Source organism: Bombina bombina, chromosome 2 (assembly GCF_027579735.1).
Source record: "Bombina bombina isolate aBomBom1 chromosome 2, aBomBom1.pri, whole genome shotgun sequence".
Lineage (NCBI taxonomy): Eukaryota > Metazoa > Chordata > Amphibia > Anura > Bombinatoridae > Bombina > Bombina bombina.
Window position 1 is genome coordinate 169,582,997 of NC_069500.1, and position 19,199 is coordinate 169,602,195.

The 19,199-nt window shown below is 37.4% G+C and overlaps 1 protein-coding gene across 1 annotated transcript in view; it reads left to right on the top strand.

The window, feature by feature from the left end:
- The window catches only part of ERBIN (erbb2 interacting protein), a gene marked incomplete in the record, with an annotated part of 752,109 nt that overhangs the window by 598,377 nt on the left and 134,533 nt on the right, over positions 1-19,199 (top strand). The window contains 1 exon segment of the mRNA XM_053701342.1: positions 1,685-1,800. Coding sequence (XP_053557317.1) covers positions 1,685-1,800 — 116 coding nt within the window.

The following is a 19,199-nucleotide window of genomic DNA, read 5'->3' on the forward strand; positions in this document are numbered from 1 at the left end:
GGAAGACTTCCAGTCTATTTGTTGTCTTTTCTGGTTCTAGGAAAGGTCAGAAAGCTTCTGCCATTTCCTTGGCATCTTGGTTAAAGCTTTTGATTCATCAGGCTTATTTGAAGTCGGGTCAGGCCCCACCTCAGAGAATCACATTTCATGATCGTGATCTTTTAAGAATGAAGCTTCAGTTGATCAGATTTGCAAAGCAGAAACGTGGTCTTCTTTGCATACGTTTTCTAAATTCTACCTTTTTGATGTGTTTGCCTCTTCGGAAGCAGTTTTTGGTAGAAAAGTTTTTCAGGCAGCTGTTTCAGTTTGATTCCTCTGTTTATGTTTTAAGTTTCTTCTTTTCAATTATGAGAAAAACTTATTTTTTTGAATGTGGATTTAATTTTTTCAGCGGAAAATGGCTGTTTTTATTTTATCCTTCCCTCTCTAGTGACTCTTCTGTGGAGTACCACATCTTGGGTATTATTATCCCATACGTCACTAGCTCATGGACTCTTGCCAATTACATGAAAGAAAACATAATTTATGTAAGAACTTACCTGATAAATTAATTTCTTTCATATTGGCAAGAGTCCATGAGACCCACCCTGTTTTTTGTGGTTATGATGTTTTGTATAAAGCACAATTATATTTCCAGTTCCTTTTTTGATGCTTTCTACTCCTTTTTCTATCACCCCACTACTTGGCTATTCGTTAAACTGAATTGTGGGTGTGTTGAGGGGTGTATTTATAGGCATTTTGAGGTTTGGGAAACTTTGCCCCTCCTGGTAGGATTGTATATCCCATACGTCACTAGCTCATGGACTCTTGCCAATATGAAAGAAATTATTTTATCAGGTAAGTTCTTTAATAAATTATGTTTTTTCATCCAAAAGAGGACATTTTCATACGTATTTCCTTTTTTTTTTATTAAGTTAAAAACAAAACCAATAACTAGGACTTTTTAGGTTTGTTTCTATCATATGATGGAGCATCTGAATATTTGTGTTTAACCAAACCGTTTTACAATATTTTTTAAATACTCTTAATCTACTGTAGTAAAACTTCATGAGATGATTTTAGTGGAAACCACTGATTTTTGAATTTGCCAGGAACATGTGGATAACTTTGTACACAATTCTCAACCAAACACTGCTTTCTAGTTGCATCAATCATTAACAAGTAAACAGACTGAAGTTCAGTATTTGTTTCTACATTGTTAAAAAAAAAAAACACAACTGATTTTGTAATCTTTTGTATCATTGCACTTTTTTAAGACTGGTTTATAGCTTTAAACATATAGTTTTATTTATATACAATTTAAACTTTTGATGAAAATTATTTTTGAAAGGACATTAGAGTTTTTAAATTTAAAAATATGTTGAGCCCATGATTCCAGTGTTATATACAGGAAAGTCTCTGTAATAGCGAAAAGATTTAACGGCTCATTCAAGGACATGATATATAATGTATAATACAAAATCATGTTTTTCAAGTTGATGATATAATCTAGTTCTTGAAATCGGAAATGCTTCCTACGTGATATTATTATAAACCAATAATATTTTTCACTTAAACAGGTAATTAAAGCCATGCAAAGTAATGGCACATGTTTCTTTTTGATGTTTTTAGCTCATTAACTTGTCATAATATGCCTAACACTCTATGAATAATAACTGATGGAAGCACGAATGTCCGTTTTCAGATTGGGAATTGGAAAAATGCCACAGTGTTGTTCCTTCATTCTAACAAGCTGGAATTTCTTCCAGAAGAGATGGGTGATATGCAGAGACTTAAAGTCGTTAATCTAAGTGACAACAGGTTAGTAATAAAGATAATGTAATGGCATGCAACTTATGACAAGCATACTGTACTGGTCATTCAGCAGTTGTTTTATTTTAAACACACATTGCAAGCTGAATGATCATGTACATTCATAACTGGAAAGAATTTTGCAATGGAATATGCAGCTTTATTTTATTAAAGTGAATGTAAATTTTCACAAATGAAAGCCCTGTTTTTAAAAATACTAATTAAACAGGAGCACTTTCATTCATGAACGTTTACATTGCAGCAATTTTTTTTTTTTAAATACCTTTTATTCCTTGCAAGCTTGGAACACCAGAGCAGAAATTCCCCCGCCCCCAGGTCTTCTCTTCTTTTGTCAGAAATGACGAATCCGGCTTCCTCCAATCACGCCGTGGCCTCAGGCAATGTTTGCTCTGGGGGGGAAGCCGTTATTGGAGGGGGAGCCAGATTCGTCATTTCTGACAAAAGAAGAGAAGACCTGGGGGCGAGGAAATCGCTGCTCCGGTGTTCCAAGCTTGCAAGGAATAAAAGGTATTTTAAAAAAATGGCTGCTATGTAAACTTTTATGAATGAAAGTGCCCCTGTTTTTAATAGTATTTTTAAAAACAGGGCTTTCATTTGTGAAAATTGACATTCACTTTAAATGAGCATATTGTTTTATGGTTTTTCTTTTTGCTTATTTCTTGTCCCCCAGAACAAAAAGACCCTTAGTAACCAGTCACAAACTAATACACATATAAAGCATGAATTGATGTCTGTACATGTGCAGTTAAGGAAAAAGCTTCTTTTTCTTTAATTTGGTTTAGCACCGATTTAAGCTTAGTTAATAATTTATTAAACTAAACATAAATTTATATGTATTTATTCACATTAACTGGTATGCTCACTGCTTTTGCAAAGAGTTATTTGTTAACGCCAAATTGATAATCCAGGCATCCTTGGGGGAAGTGGAGCAAGAACAATTTTCAGATAATTTTACATGAAAAGGAAACAAAATAAATAATGAAAATATATTGTAATTATTATACTTTACTATTACTAATGAAACCTTTTATGTGTTTTTGAAATGCTGAGTGTAACGGTCCTTTAAAGGATTTAGGTAGGATGGACAAAAGTGATGCATATGGAACCAAGTTAAAGGGACTGTGTATTGTCATTTTTATTCCCCTTTTAGGGCTAGATTATGAGTGGAGTGCAATATCGAGCTTACACTAGCGCAGTATTTGTGCTCAACTCAGTAATACTAGTGCACGTAAATGCACATTGGTATTAAAAGTGTGGCGCAAGCGAACGCAACCTCACGTTCACATTGCCCAGAAGCCAATCGCTCATGAGAACGCGCTTCCATAGGCTTTAGTGGGAGCCTCATTTTATGGTAACACGGCAAACCACCTAGCGCAGTGCAGAGGGAAAATATTGCATTGTTGGGCAGCAATAAATAAATATATATGAATCTACTTATATACATATATATTTCTGTGTTTATATGTGTATATACAAATATAATGTATATAAACATATAGCTTTATAGTTAAAACACAGTCCCCTATTGACCTCCATGTAAAGGCACTATAGGTGCCGCTTCACCCCCCCAAACACCTCATATCCCCTAACTTTAACCCCCTTATACCTGCTTCATGCTCTTATTTATTTAAAGAACCGTCCTCTTTATTTTTAGGGCAATTGGGGCAACTTTTTATATTCAAACAGAGGTCTGGTCTCTGGTTAATTGCGTTTAGCACAAAGTGAAGCTGCAAGCTTGTTGGGAGCATTAACCAGCCACTTGTAATGGCATGTTATTTAACGTGCGCCCGTAAACGGGCAAATTTGCTCCTTTGCAGGCACACGTTAAGATAATGCTCCACTCGTAATCTGGCCCTTAGTGTCTTCCCAAAGAACAATTTCACCTGCTAGGTTGTTTTGCTTTTTTTTTTTTTTTTTTTTTTTTTTTTTTTTACAAATACTGTAGCTCATTAGCCTTTATTTAGTCATTTGAAATAGCTGATTTTGCCTGTTAAGACACCTAGACTGAAAAGTTTAATATTGCAGTAGTGGCTATAGAGAAGCTATGGAAATAAAGCAAGCAGAAGAAATCACACTCCCAGATAAAATGTTATTTTTCAAATGTTCTCTTCAAGAACTGGACTTTGTTATAGAAATTGAGATAAGACAGGGATGTCTGTGTATTAAGAGTGATAAGATAGGGAGGTCTCCACTCCCTGCAAGTTCAGCCCATTTTAATGGGTTGTGGTTTGTTAGCAAAAATAGCTGTTTTCTGCACATAAATAAACCTAAAGTATCTTTCTTTCATGTAATTAGCAAGAGTCCATGAGCTAGTGACGTATGGGATATACATTCCTACCAGGAGGGGCAAAGTTTCCCAAACCTCAAAATGCCTATAAATACACCCCTCACCACACCCACAATTCAGTTTTACAAACTTTGCCTCCTATGGAGGTGGTGAAGTAAGTTTGTGCTAGATTCTACGTTGATATGCGCTCCGCAGCAGGTTGGAGCCCGGTTTTCCTCTCAGCGTACAGTGAATGTCAGAGGGATGTGAAGAGAGTATTGTCTATTTGAATTCAATGATCTCCTTCTACGGGGTCTATTTCATAGGTTCTCTGTTATCGGTCGTAGAGATTCATCTCTTACCTCCCTTTTCAGATCGACGATATACTCTTATATATACCATTACCTCTGCTGATTTTCGTTTCAGTACTGGTTTGGCTTTCTACTACATGTAGATGAGTGTCCTGGGGTAAGTAAGTCTTATTTTCTGTGACACTCTAAGCTATGGTTGGGCACTTTTATATAAAGTTCTAAATATATGTATTGCCTTGACTCAGGATGTTCAACGTTCCTTATTTCAGACAGTCAGTTTCATATTTGGGATAATGCATATGATTAAATCAATTTTTTCTTACCTTAAAATTTGACTTTTTCCCTGTGGGCTGTTAGGCTCGCGGGGGCTGAAAATGCGTTTTATTGCGTCATTCTTGGCGCAGACTTTTTTGGCGCAAATTTTTTTTTTTCTGTTTCCGGCGTCATACGTGTCGCCGGAAGTTGCGTCATTTTTGACGTTTTTTTTGCGCCAAAAGTGTCGGCGTTCCGGATGTGGCGTCATTTTTGGCGCCAAAAGCATTTAGGCGCCAAATAATGTGGGCGTCTTTTTTTGGTGCTAAAAAAATATGGGCGTCACTATTGTCTCCACATTATTTAAGTCTCATTATTTATTGCTTCTGGTTGCTAGAAGCTTGTTTTCTGGCATTTTTTCCCATTCCTGAAACTGTCATTTAAGGAATTTGATCAATTTTGCTTTATATGTTGTTTTTTCTATTACATATTGCAAGATGTCCCACGTTGACACTGAGTCAGAAGATACTTCTGGAAAATCGCTGCCTGGTGCTGGATCTACCAAAGTTAAGTGTATCTGCTGTAAACTTGTGGTATCTGTTCCTCCAGCTGTTGTTTGTACTGAATGTCATGACAAACTTGTTAATGCAGATAATATTTCCTTTAGTAATGTTACATTACCTGTTGCTGTTCCGTCAACATCTAATACTCAGAGTGTTCCTGATAACATAAGAGATTTTGTTTCTAAATCCATTAAGAAGGCTATGTCTGTTATTCCTCCTCCTAGTAAACGTAAAAAGTCTTTTAAAACTTTTTCAGATGAATTTTGAAATGAACATCATCATTCTGATTCTGATAGTGGTTCTTCTGGTTCAGAGGATTCTGTCTCAGAGGTTGATGCTGATAAATCTTCATATTTATTTAAAATGGAATTTATTCGTTCTTTACTTAAAGAAGTCTTAATTGCATTAGAAATAGAGGATTCTGGTCCTCTTGATACTAAATCTAAACGTTTAGATAAGGTTTTTAAATCTCCTGTAGTTATTCCAGAAGTTTTTCCTGTCCCTGATGCTATTTCTGAAGTAATTTCCAGGGAATGGAATAATATGGGTAATTCATTTACTCCTTCAAAACGTTTTAAGCAATTATATCCTGTGCCATCTTACAGATTAGAGTTTTGGGACAAAATCCCTAAGGTTGATGGGGCTGTCTCTACTCTTGCTAAGCGTACTACTATTCCTACGGCAGATAGTACTTCCTTTAAGGATCCTTTAGATAGGAAAATTGAATCCTTTCTAAGAAAAGCTTACGTGTGTTCAGGTAATCTTCTTAGACCTGCTATATCTTTAGCAGATGTTGCTGCAGCTTCAACTTTTTGGTTAGAAGCTTTAGCGCAACAAGTAACAGATCATAATTCTCATAGCATTATTAATCTCCTTCAACATGCTAATAATTTTATCTGTGATGCCATCTTTGATATCATTAGAGTTGATGTCAGGTATATGTCTCTAGCTATTTTAGCTAGAAGAGCTTTATGGCTTAAAACTTGGAATGCTGATATGTCTTCTAAGTCTACTTTGCTTTCCCTTTCTTTCCAGGGTAATAAATTATTTGGTTCTCAATTGGATTCTATTATCTCAACTGTTACTGGAGGGAAAGGAACTTTTTTACCACAGGATAAAAGATCTAAAGGTAAATTTAGGTCTAATAATCGTTTTCGTTCCTTTCGTCACAATAAGGAACAAAAGCCTGATCAGTTTGGAAACCATCTCCAGTCTGGAATAAATCCAAGCCTTTTAGAAAACCAAAGCCAGCTCCTAAGTCCACATGAAGGTGCGGCCCTCATTCCAGCTCAGCTGGTAGGGGGCAGATTACGTTTTTTCAAAGAAATTTGGATCAATTCCGTTCACAATCTTTGGATTCAGAACATTGTTTCAGAAGGGTACAGAATTGGCTTCAAGATAAGGCCTCCTGCAAAGAGATTTTTTTCTTTCCCATGTCCCAGTAAACCCAGCGAAGGCTCGAGCATTTCTGAAATGTGTTTCAGATCTAGAGTTGGCTGGAGTAATTATGCCAGTTCCAGTTCTGGAACAGGGGCTGGGGTTTTACTCAAATCTCTTCATTGTACCAAAGAAGTAGAATTCCTTCAGACCAGTTCTGGATCTAAAAATATTGAATCGTTATGTAAGGATACCAACATTCAAAATGGTAACTGTAAGGACTATCCTGCCTTTTGTCCAGCAAGGGCATTATATGTCCACAATAGATTTACAGGATGCATATCTGCATATTCCGATTCATCCAAATCACTATCAGTTTCTGAGATTCTCTTTCCTAGACAAGCATTACCAGTTTGTGGCTCTACCGTTTGGCCTAGCAACAGCTCCAAGAATTTTTACAAAGGTTCTCGGTGCCCTTCTGTCTGTAATCAGAGAACAGGGTATTGTGGTATTTCCTTATTTGGACGATATCTTGGTACTTGCTCAGTCTTCACATTTAGCAGAATCTCATACGAATCGACTTGTGTTGTTTCTTCAAGATCATGGTTGGAGGATCAATTTACCAAAAAGTTCATTGATTCCTCAGACAAAGGTAACCTTTTTAGGTTTCCAGATAGATTCAGTGTCCATGACTCTGTCTTTGACAGACAAGAGACGTCTGAAATTGATATCAGCTTGTCGAAACCTTCAGTCACAATCATTCCCTTCGGTAGCCTTATGCATGGAAATTCTAGGTCTTATGACTGCTGCATCGGACGCGATCCCCTTTGCTCGTTTTCACATGCGACCTCTTCAGCTCTGTATGCTGAACCAGTGGTGCAGGGATTACACAAAGATATCTCAATTAATATCTTTAAAACCGATTGTACGACACTCTCTGACATGGTGGACAGATCACCATCGTTTAGTTCAGGGGGCTTCTTTTGTTCTTCCGACCTGGACTGTAATTTCAACAGATGCAAGTCTTACAGGTTGGGGAGCTGTGTGGGGGTCTCTGACAGCACAAAGGGTTTGGGAATCTCAGGAGGTGAGATTACCGATCAATATTTTGGAACTCCGTGCAATTTTCAGAGCTCTTCAGTCATGGCCTCTTCTAAAGAGAGAATCGTTCATTTGTTTTCAGACTGACAATGTCACAACTGTGGCATACATCAATCATCAAGGAGGGACTCACAGTCCTCTGGCTATGAAAGAAGTATCTCGAATTCTGGTATGGGCGGAATCCAGCTCCTGTCTAGTTTCTGCGGTTCATATCCCAGGTATAGACAATTGGGAAGCGGATTATCTCAGTCGCCAAACGTTACATCCGGGCGAATGGTCTCTTCACCCAGAGGTATTTCTTCAGATTGTTCAAATGTGGGGACTTCCAGAAATAGATCTGATGGCCTCTCATCTACACAAGAAACTTCCCAGGTATCTGTCCAGATCCAGGGATCCTCAAGCGGAAGCAGTGGATGCATTGTCACTTCCTTGGAAGTATCATCCTGCCTATATCTTTCCGCCTCTAGTTCTTCTTCCAAGAGTAATCTCCAAGATTCTGAAGGAATGCTCGTTTGTTCTGCTGTTAGCTCCAGCATGGCCTCACAGGTTTTGGTATGCGGATCTTATCCGGATGGCCTCTTGCCAACCGTGGACTCTTCCGTTAAGACCAGACCTTCTGTCGCAAGGTCCTTTTTTCCATCAGGATCTCAAATCCTTAAATTTAAAGGTATGGAGATTGAACGCTTGATTCTTAGTCAAAGAGGTTTCTCTGACCCTGTGATTAATACTATGTTACAGGCTCGTAAATCCGTATCTAGGGAGATATATTATAGAGTCTGGAAGACTTATATTTCTTGGTGTCTTTCTCATCATTTTTCCTGGCATTCTTTTAGAATTCCGAGAATTTTACAATTTCTTCAGGGTGGTTTGGATAAAGGTTTTTCTGCAAGTTCCTTGAAAGGACAAATCTCTGCTCTTTCTGTTCTTTTTCACAGAAAGATTGCTAATCTTCCTGATATTCATTGTTTTGTACAAGCTTTGGTTCGTATTAAACCTGTCATTAAGTCAATTTCTCCTCCTTGGAGTTTGAATTTGGTTCTGGGGGCTCTTCAAGCTCCTCCGTTTGAACCTATGCATTCATTGGACATTAAATTACTTTCTTGGAAAGTTTTGTTCCTTTTGGCCATCTCTTCTGCCAGAAGAGTTTCTGAATTATCTGCTCTTTCTTGTGAGTCTCCTTTTCTGATTTTTCACCAGGATAAGGCGGTGTTGCGAACTTCTTTTAAATTTTTACCGAAGGTTGTGAATTCTAACAACATTAGTAGAGAAATTGTGGTTCCTTCATTATGTCCTAATCCTAAGAACTCTAAGGAGAAATCATTGCATTCTTTGGATGTAGTTAGAGCTTTGAAATATTATGTTGTTATATTTCCGAAAGACTTCTAGTCTATTTGTTATCTTTTCCGGTTCTAGGAAAGGTCAGAAGGCTTCTGCCATTTCTTTGGCATCTTGGTTGAAATCTTTAATTCATCATGCTTATGTTGAGTCGGGTAAAACTCCGCCTCAAAGGATTACAGCTCATTCTACTAGGTCAGTTTCTACTTCCTGGGCGTTTAGGAATGAAGCTTCGGTTGATCAGATTTGCAAAGCAGCAACTTGGTCTTCTTTGCATACTTTTACTAAATTCTACCATTTTGATGTGTTTTCTTCTTCTGAAGCTGTTTTTGGTAGAAAAGTACTTCAGGCAGCTGTTTCAGTTTGATTCTTCTGCTTATATTTTCAGTTTTTTTCTTTATAAGATTTAAACTTTATTTTTGGGTGTGGATTTTTTTCAGCGGAATTGGCTGTCTTTATTTTATCCCTCCCTCTCTAGTGACTCTTGCGTGGAAGATCCACATCTTGGGTAGTCATTATCCCATACCTGATAAATTCATTTCTTTTCATATTAGCAAGAGTCCATGAGGCCCACCCTTTTTTGTGGTGGTTATGATTTTTTTGTATAAAGTACAATTATTCCAATTCCTTATTTTTATGCTTTGCACTTTTTTTCTTATCACCCCACTTCTTGGCTATTCGTTAAACTGATTTGTGGGTGTGGTGAGGGGTGTATTTATAGGCATTTTGAGGTTTGGGAAACTTTGCCCATACGTCACTAGCTCATGGACTCTTGCTAATATGAAAGAAATGAATTTATCAGGTAAGTTCTTACATAAATTATGTTATTTCCCATACTTAAAAAAATAAAAAAAATATTATAATCATGTGGTATAACAAGTAATTGACAACCCATTAAGGGGAAAGCAATTTTACAGTGTACTGTTCCTTTAAAGACAATGTGACTAGCACTCACTATTTATGTGTAGAACCAGAAACCCCACTCACAGCTTTATGTTCCCACCATACATGTAGTAGCCTGATTAGGGTAAGTTTTTAAAGATAAAAACATTTGCTAAGTATTTATTTAATATGATGGGGAGAGTCCATGAGCCATCACACATGGGGTTAAAGTTCAGTCCTACATGAGGAGACAACCCACACAACAGAGCTTTAATCCCTCCCACTTTCCCATGATTTTTTGCCTCCAGGACGGAGTAATGGTGAAACTTGAAGTGCTGATCTACACGTCAATTGAAAGGGGTTCTCAGACCAATGTGAGACCCAATATTCCCTTGAGAGAGACGGGAATAGGACATTTGGGTGTGCAGGTATACAAATGGCAGTGAGAGTAAATCTCCTTCTGTGAGATTGTCACTTGCCTGCTGGGATTAATCTTTCAGCCTCCTCCTGTTGGCCTTGTCTATGTACTCGTGATCCAGATCCCGTGTCAGTGCATACTACGCAGAATGGGCTCTTCTACTGTAAGCAAGTCTCTTGCAGCTTGGCAAGCATGGCAGAGTGCTGACAAGTTATTAGGTACTTACACTCACATAGCCCCACATGCTGTAAGCATGAACATATACTCATGATTCACATAATTGGTTGCAGGGGCCTTTTTTTCCTCCTCAATTATTCTCCTATACCATAACCTCTGCTGATACGTTTCAGTACTGGTTTGGCTTTCAACTGGTTGATTTAATTGTAGATGAGTGTCTATTGGTAAGTATCGTTTTTTTTAATTTAGACGCTTTATAGCTTTGATTTGGGCACTTATAGATCATGTATATATTTGCTAATATACATGGCCCTGGGACAGGATCTATATATTATTCCCTTGCTTTTTTGCACACGTCTTTTTTTTTTTTTTGTCAGGCTTAGTTAAAATATTTTGCGTAGGCTTTCGTGTTTGTGCACGTCAGTGCGTTCTTAAGTTTGTTGTTTTTTCCGCCCTAGTGCTTTATTGATTAACGCGCATATGTCCTGTGTCTGGTGCACATTGGTTTTGTCAGGGCAAATCTCCCTTATGAACTGTGTTTTTTCTCGCGCATTATCATATGCAGCTGAGCGTTCTCCAGGCTTCGGGTGTGAAGTTTTCTTGTCTCCTGATTTATTTTGCAGTTTAGCTTGGCATGCCTTGAATTTGTTAGTTTTTTTTTTTTAGCTTCTTTAGGAGGGGGTATGTTTTTTTTTTTTTTTTTTTTCTTTTTCCATTCCTCAAAACTTTTATGGGGATATAATTGTTTTTGCTATTACTTTTTCAATGCTATTATGGAGCTGTCTGATTCCGTCCCTAAATTTACCTTAGGAGCTGAGTCCCCTGAACACATTCCTATTAATATTAAGTGTGTTTATTGTTAAGCTTTTTCTACTCCAACTTATTTGTGTGGCTCATGTTTAGCTATGTTAATGTATTAAGACTAACCTAATGCTACTTCTATGGGTATTACTGCTCCTTCTGTTTGTTTATTACAGGAGAGCTCTACAGATTTTTCTCCAGGAGTTAAAAATCTCATATATTATGCAGCTTCTGAAGTGTTGGCTGCTCTTCCGCCTTCAACTAAGTATAAAAGGTCAGTTCAGAATTAACATTTTTCTAGTTTTTTTTTAACCTACTAAGGTTAATGTTTCTAGTTATGAGGCTGTTGTGTCCTCAGGGGGTGGTGGTTTTCTTTGTTGATCATGAGTCTTTCTCTGATCTTTTTACTGACATCCTTTTATTTATTTTTATGTTAAGCATTTTTATTCTCTTTTTAACAGAATCTTTGCTTTCTAATGTTATATATATATATATATATATATATATATATATATATATATATATATATATATATATATATATATATATATATATATATATATATATAATGGGGTTATACCAGTTAAGTGTTCTATACTGTTTAAATCCCTTGGTGTGTGTCCCTGTTGAAGTTTCTGAGATATTTAGAAATTGGACTAGCCAGGTAAACCTTTTATTGAGCTTTGGGTTGTTATTCCCAAAGTGGGCCTTTTTTCATTCTGGCTTTATGTACCTTTTGGTAGATAGTTCTTCATTTATAGTGCCTTTAGTTAGGAAGTTAATTGTTTGCAATTAACTGATATTTCTTTCATGTAATTGGCAAGAGTCCATGAGCTAGTGACGCATGGGATATACAATCCTACCAGGAGGGGCAAAGTTTCCCAAACCTCAAAATGCCTATAAATACACTCTCACCACACCCACAATTCAGTTTTACAAACTTTGCCTCCTATGGAGGTGGTGAAGTAAGTTTGTGCTAAGATTTCTACGTTGACATGCGCTTCTCAGCATTTTGAAGCCCGATTCCTCTCAGAGTACAGCGAATGTCAGAGGGATGTGAAGGGAGTATCACCTATTGAATGCAATGGTTTTCCTCACGGGAGATCTATTTCATAGGTTCTCTGTTATCGGTCATAGAGATTCATCTCATACCTCCCTTTTCCGATCGACGATATACTCTCATGTACCTCTACTGATAACTGTTTCAATACTGGTTTAGCTATCTGCTATATGTGGATAGGTGTCTTTCTGTAAGTATGTTTTTATTACTTAAGACACCTCAGCTATGGTTTGGCACTTTATGCATTAATACATAAATATATGTATTGTACTTATATTTGCCATGAGTCAGGTTCATGTATTTCCTTTTGCAGATTGTCAGTTTCATATTTGGGGAAAGTAAATTTTAAGAAATTTTTCTTACCTGGGGTTCAGTCTTTTTTCAATTGACTACATTTTCAAATTGCGGGCTGGATTAGGCTCGCAGGTGCGCCAAATGCTACGCTTTATTGCGTCATTCTTGGCGCAATAATTTTTTGGCACGAAAGGCACGTCCGTCGACACAAGTTTGTGATTTCCGGCGTCCTAGTTGACGCTGAGTTCTTCACACAGGGTGCGTCATTAGTGACGCAAGTGTGTCATTTCCGAACATGGTTGGCGCCAAAAAAAATTCAGTTACGTTGTGCGTCATACTTGGTGCCAAATTTTTTTTCATTATTTATTACCCCATTGCTATTTGCCTCTTGCCTTTTTCTTTGTCAGAGGGCTATGCTATTTGCTTTTTTTCCCATTCCTGAAATTAATCATTTTGCTTTATATGTTGTTTTATCTTTTACATTTTGCAAGATGTCTCAATCTGATCCTGTCTCAGAAGTATCTGTTGGAGCTTTGCTGCCTGACATCGGTTCTACCAAAGCTAAGTGCATTTGTTGTAAAATTGTGGAGATTATATCTCCAAATGTCATTTGTATTAGTTGTCATGATAAACATTTAAATGCAGACAATGTGTCCATCAGTAATAGTACATTGTCAGTTGCAGTTCCTTCAACTTCTAATGTACATGATATACCTATGAATTTTAAAGAATTTGTTACTGATTCTATTCAGAAGGCTTTGTCTGCATTTCCGCCTTCTAATAAACGTAAAAGGTCTTTTAAAACTTCTCATAAAGTTGATGAAATTTCAAATGACCGACAACATAATGAATTTTCCTCCTCTGATGAGGATCTATCTGATTCAGAAGATCCTTCCTCAGATATTGACACTGACAAATCTACTTATTTATTTAAAATGGAGTATATTCGTTCTTTGTTAAAAGAAGTGTTAATTACTTTGGATATTGAGGAAGTTAGTCCTCTTGATATTAAAACTAGTAAACGTTTAAATTCTGTTTTTAAACCTCCTATGGTTACTCCAGAGGTTTTCCCTATTCCTGATGCTATTTCTGATATGATTTCTAAGGAATAAAATAAGCCGGGTACTCCTTTTAATCCTCCTTCAAGGTTTAAAAAATTGTATCCTTTGCCAGCTATTTCAATAGAGTTTTGGGAAAAGATCCCCAAAGTTGATAGGGCTATTTCTACTCTTGCTAAACGTACCACTATTCCTATGGAAGATAGTACTTCTTTTAAGGATCCTTTAGATAGGAAACTTGAATCTTATCTAAGGAAAGCCTATTTATATTCAGGTCATCTTCTTAGGCCTGCAATTTCCTTGGCTGATGTTGCAGCTGCATCAACTTCTTGGTTGGAGAATTTAGCGCAACAAGAATTGGATTCTGACTTATCTTGTTCGCTTACTGCAACATGCTAATCATTTTATTTGTGATGCTATTTTTGATACATGTTTGATACATGTTGTTAGATACATGTCTTTAGCTATTTTAGCTAGAAGAGCTTTGTGGCTTAAATCTTGGAATGCTGATATGACATCTAAATCTAGATTACTATCTCTTTACAAGGTAATAATTTATTTGGTACTCAGTTGGATTCTATTATTTCAACTGTTACTGGGGGAAAGGGAGTTTTTTTGCCTCGGGATAAAAAAACCTAAGGGTAAATCTAGGGCTTCTAATCGTTTTCGTTCTTTTCGTCAAAATAAGGAACAAAAACCTAATCCTTCCCCCAAGGAATCTGTTTCCAATTGGAAGCCTTCCTCAAATTGGAATAAATCCAAGCCTTTTAAGAAACCAAAGTCAGCCCCTAAGTCCGCATGAAGGTGCGGCCCTCATTCCAGCACAGCTGGTAGGGGGTAGATTAAGGTTTTTCAAGGATGTTTGGATAAATTCTGTCCAAAATCAATGGATTCAGAGCATTGTTTCTCAGGGGTACCGAATAGGATTCAGAGTAAGACCTCCCCGTGAGAAGATTTTTTTTCTCTCACGCATCCCAGTAAATCCAGTAAAAGTTCAGGCTTTCCTGAAGTGTGTTTCAGACCTGGAGGTTTCAGGGGTAATCATGCCATTTCCTTTTCAGGAACAAGGTCTGGGGTTTTATTCAAATCTATTCATTGTCCCAAAGAAAGAAAATTCATTCAGACCAGTTCTGGATCTGAAACTTTTGAATCGTTATGTAAGAGTACCAACTTTCAAGATGGTGACTATAAGGACTATTCTGCCTTTTGTTCAGCAGCATTATATGTCCACAATAGACTTGCAGGATGCATACCTTCATATTCCGATTCATCCAGAACATTATCAGTTCCTGAGATTCTCTTTTCTAGACAAGCATTACCAATTTGTTGTTCTTCCATTTGGCCTAACAACAGCTCCAATAATCTTTTCAAAGGTTCTAGGTGCCCTACTCTCTGTAATCAGAGAGCAGGGTATTGCGGTGTTTCCTTATTTGGACGATATCTTGGTACTAGCTCAGTCTTTACGTTCTGCAGAATCTCACACAAATCAACTAGTGTTGTTTCTTCAAAGACATGGTTGGAGGATCAATTTACCAAAAAGTTTCTTGATTCCTCAGACAAGGGTCACCTTTTTAGGCTTCCAGATAGATTCGGTGTCTCTAACAAGCAAGAGACGCTTGAAATTGGTTGCAGCCTGTTGGCACCTTCCGTTTCAGTCATTCCCTTCAGTGGCTATGTGCATGGAAGTTTTAGGCCTCATGACTGCAGCATCGGACGCGATTCCTTTTGCTCGTTTCCACATGAGACCTCCCCAGCTTTGTATGCTGAATCAATGGTGCAGGGATTATACAAAGATATCACAATTAATATCCTTTAAATCCCAATGTTCGACACTCTCTGGCGTGGTGGTTAAATCACCAGCGTTTAGTTCAAGGGGGTTCCTTTGTTCGGCCAACCTGGACTGTGATCACTACAGATGCAAGTCTTTCAGGTTGGGGAGCTGTCTGGGGATCTCTGACAGCACAAGGGGTTTTATTACCAATCAATATTTTAGAACTCCGTGCAATTCTCAGAGCTCTTCAGTTTTGGCCTCTGTTGAAGAGAGAACTGTTCATTTGCTTTCAGACAGACAATTTCACAACTGTGGCATATGTCAATCATCAGGGTGGGACTCACAGTCCCCAAGCTATGAAAGAAGTATCTCGGATACATGCTTGGGCGGAATACAGCTCCTGTCTAATCTCTGCGGTGCATATCCCAGGTGTAGACAATTGGGAGGCGGATTATCTCAGCCGTCAGACTTTACATCCAGATGTGTTTTCTCAGATTGTTCAGATGTGGGGTCTTCCAGAGATAGATCTAATGGCCTCTCATCTAAACAAGAAACTTCCCAGATACCTGTCCAGGTCCAGGGATGTTCAGACGGAAGCAGTGGATGCCCTGACACTTCTGCAGAGGTATTAGCTATACCCAAGGAAGATCTTATCACTAAAAAGATTGATAAACAGAAGGATAAGAGATTGACTTTTGTCTCTCAGTACTGTCAGGAAAGTAACCAAATAACAAAAATAATACGTAAACACTGGCATCTTTTGGGCCAGTGTATGAAAGACATTGAGGAATTTGATTCTCCACCCATGCCAGCATTTAAGAGGAATAGGAACCTTAGGGACACATTAATAAGAGCTGATATTGGTGCTAGGAAAATCTCTAAGCAAACCTACATTAGAGAGAAAAATGTTGGATGTTTTCCATGTCTTGGCTGCATTAATTGCAGCTCAGTAATAAGGGGTTCTTATTTCACCCATCCCCTAACAGGACATAAATTTAAACATAATGGGCACTATACATGTCTCGCATCTTATGTTGTCTATCTCATTAAATGCCCTTGTGGGCGTGGCTATGTCGGTGAGACCTCTAGGCGTGTTAAAGATCGGATAACCGAACATAAGGGCAACATAAGATGCGGGAACATGAAAGCACCTGTAGCAGCACATTTCTTGGAATTTGGACATCAAATTAATCAATTGCGATTTCAGGTGATTGAAAAGATTGAGATTCCAAGACGTGGGGGCAATAGAGATTTGCTTTTAAAACAGCGCAAGGTCTTTTGGATATTTAAATTAGAACCAAAGGGACTAAATAAAGAAATTGATTGGTCTGTGTTTTATTGAAATCCTTTTGAGTCTTTCTGGCTGTACTAAGAGTTCCTCTTTATCTGTCATGATAGGATGCTATTTGAGTATGATGTTAACTACATGAGAATATAAACTATTTTAACAGTGGTGGTTAATGAATGTCTAATGAATTCTACAATGTATGACTATTTTTGACATTTTTGCAGGCTGGTGGAATAGTTCAATTAGATCAAACAATGGTTGCAATCATACAATTAGTTACTTTGTGATCTTTTTAACTTCAAATTTGTATATAGATTTTGTATGTATGTTCTTTATATGACAAGTGGTTTTTATGACTTTGTTTAGTTTTACAGCCTATACTAATATAGTTAATTGATTAATTGAGTAATTTAACACATGAATTTGTAATGCTATAAAAGAAGGTTGAAGGCTGTACTATGACATCACATGATTAAGGGGACCGCCCCGAAACGTTGTGTTTTCTCTGATCCCCAAGTTCTGAAATAAAGGGATTTTTAATCTGACACTTCTATGCTGTTTCTATGATTTAAATAGTGGGCTTGGCAGTGGCCCACGGATGTGTCAGTTCCTCTGGCTATAGTGCTGGTTTCTATTTGGAGTTTACTTCCTTGGTGTTATCATCCTGCTTACATTTTCCCGCCTCTAGTTCTTTTTCCAAGAGTGATCTCCAAAATCATCATGGAACAATCGTTTGTGTTGCTGGTAGATCCAGCATGGCCACACAGGTTTTGGTATGCGGATCTTGTTTGGATGTCTAGTTGCCAACCTTGGCCACTTCCATTAAGGCCGGACCTACTGTCTCAAGGTCCGTTTTTCCATCAGGATCTCAAATCATTAAATTTGAAGGTATGGAAATTGAACGCTTAGTGCTAAGTCATAGAGGTTTCTCTGACTCAGTGATTAATACTATGTTACAAGCTCGTAAATCTGTCTCTAGAAAGATTTATTATCGAGTTTGGAAGACCTACATTTCATGGTGTTCTCATAAATTCTCTTGGCATTCTTTTAGAATCCCTAGAATTTTACAGTTTCTTCAGGATGGTTTGGATAAGGGTTTGTCTGCAAGTTCCTTGAAGGGACAAATCTCTGTTCTTTCTGTTTTATTTTACAGAAAGATTGCTAAACTTCCTGATATTCACTGTTTTGTACAGGTTTTAGTTTATATTAAGCCCGTCATTAAATCAATTTCTCCTCCTTGGAGTCTTAATTTGGTTTTGAAGGTGTTACAGGCTCCTCCATTTGAGCCTATGCATTCTTTGGACATTAAACTTCTTTCTTGAAAAGTGTTGTTCCTTTTGGATATCTCTTCTGCTAGAAGAGTTTCTGAGCTATCTGCTCTTTCTTGTGAATCTCCTTTTCTGATTTTTCATCAGGATAAAGACAAGAAGAGACAGAAGCGCTACATGGCCCAATATTGTCTGGTCCAAAAATGAATAAATGTGTGTACACCGAGTAAACTCACATTTGTGGATGCACCTCAATTAGTGCTATAGAAGCAGTCTGGGATTTCTTACAGTCACCCAGGGGACCAACCTCCGGTATTGGTATGATGTCTATATCAAAACGACATAAAGAGACACAGGTGCCTATATGGCCTAGTATTGTCTTAACACAGGTGAGTCAGTGTGTTAAATAGAAAGGTACTCACATTTGTTGTAGCATCTCCCTTGATGCTATAGAAGCAGGATGGGATCAATATAGTCACCCACCAGACTTAAACAAAGGCCTGCTGGACACGAATGGAAGTCAGGAACCGCCAGTGGTCAGGGGAGACCCAGACTAGAAAGCCCCTCTCACCAGAGGGATAGATAGCAACAAAAAGGTGGTAGCAAGTGTTCAAGTATAAAATAGTTTTATTAAAATAGTAAAAACAAGGCAACGCGTTTCTCAGCTCAAGGCTGTTTCATCAGGCTTCATAAAAACATTTGAGAACACTTGCTATATATACCAAATATCTAGTTAGTTCTGATCAGTCTCACATGATATCAGGAGGGGCCTAAGAGGCACAAGCAGCCCTATTGGCCATACAATGTAATTAACATAACCAATGTAATTGGCATAATAAATCCTCTATCATATATCAAACTAAAACCAATCAAAAATATCATGGCAACAGACATCTCATTAAGTTTGACATTTTGCTTAATCAAAACAGTCATAATACATTTCGATGAGTGATATAGCTAAATATTGATAAAACATACATCTCACTGATAGCTATTTTTTAGTGGTATATAATGGTAAATCTAGTAGAAACTCATAAATATATAGCTAAATGTAAACCTATATATATATATACACAACTAATACATATATTTATAACATGATGTGAACCCACCATTTCATATATTTATAAGCAAACGATTATCTCTCAGACCTATACATTTCTAT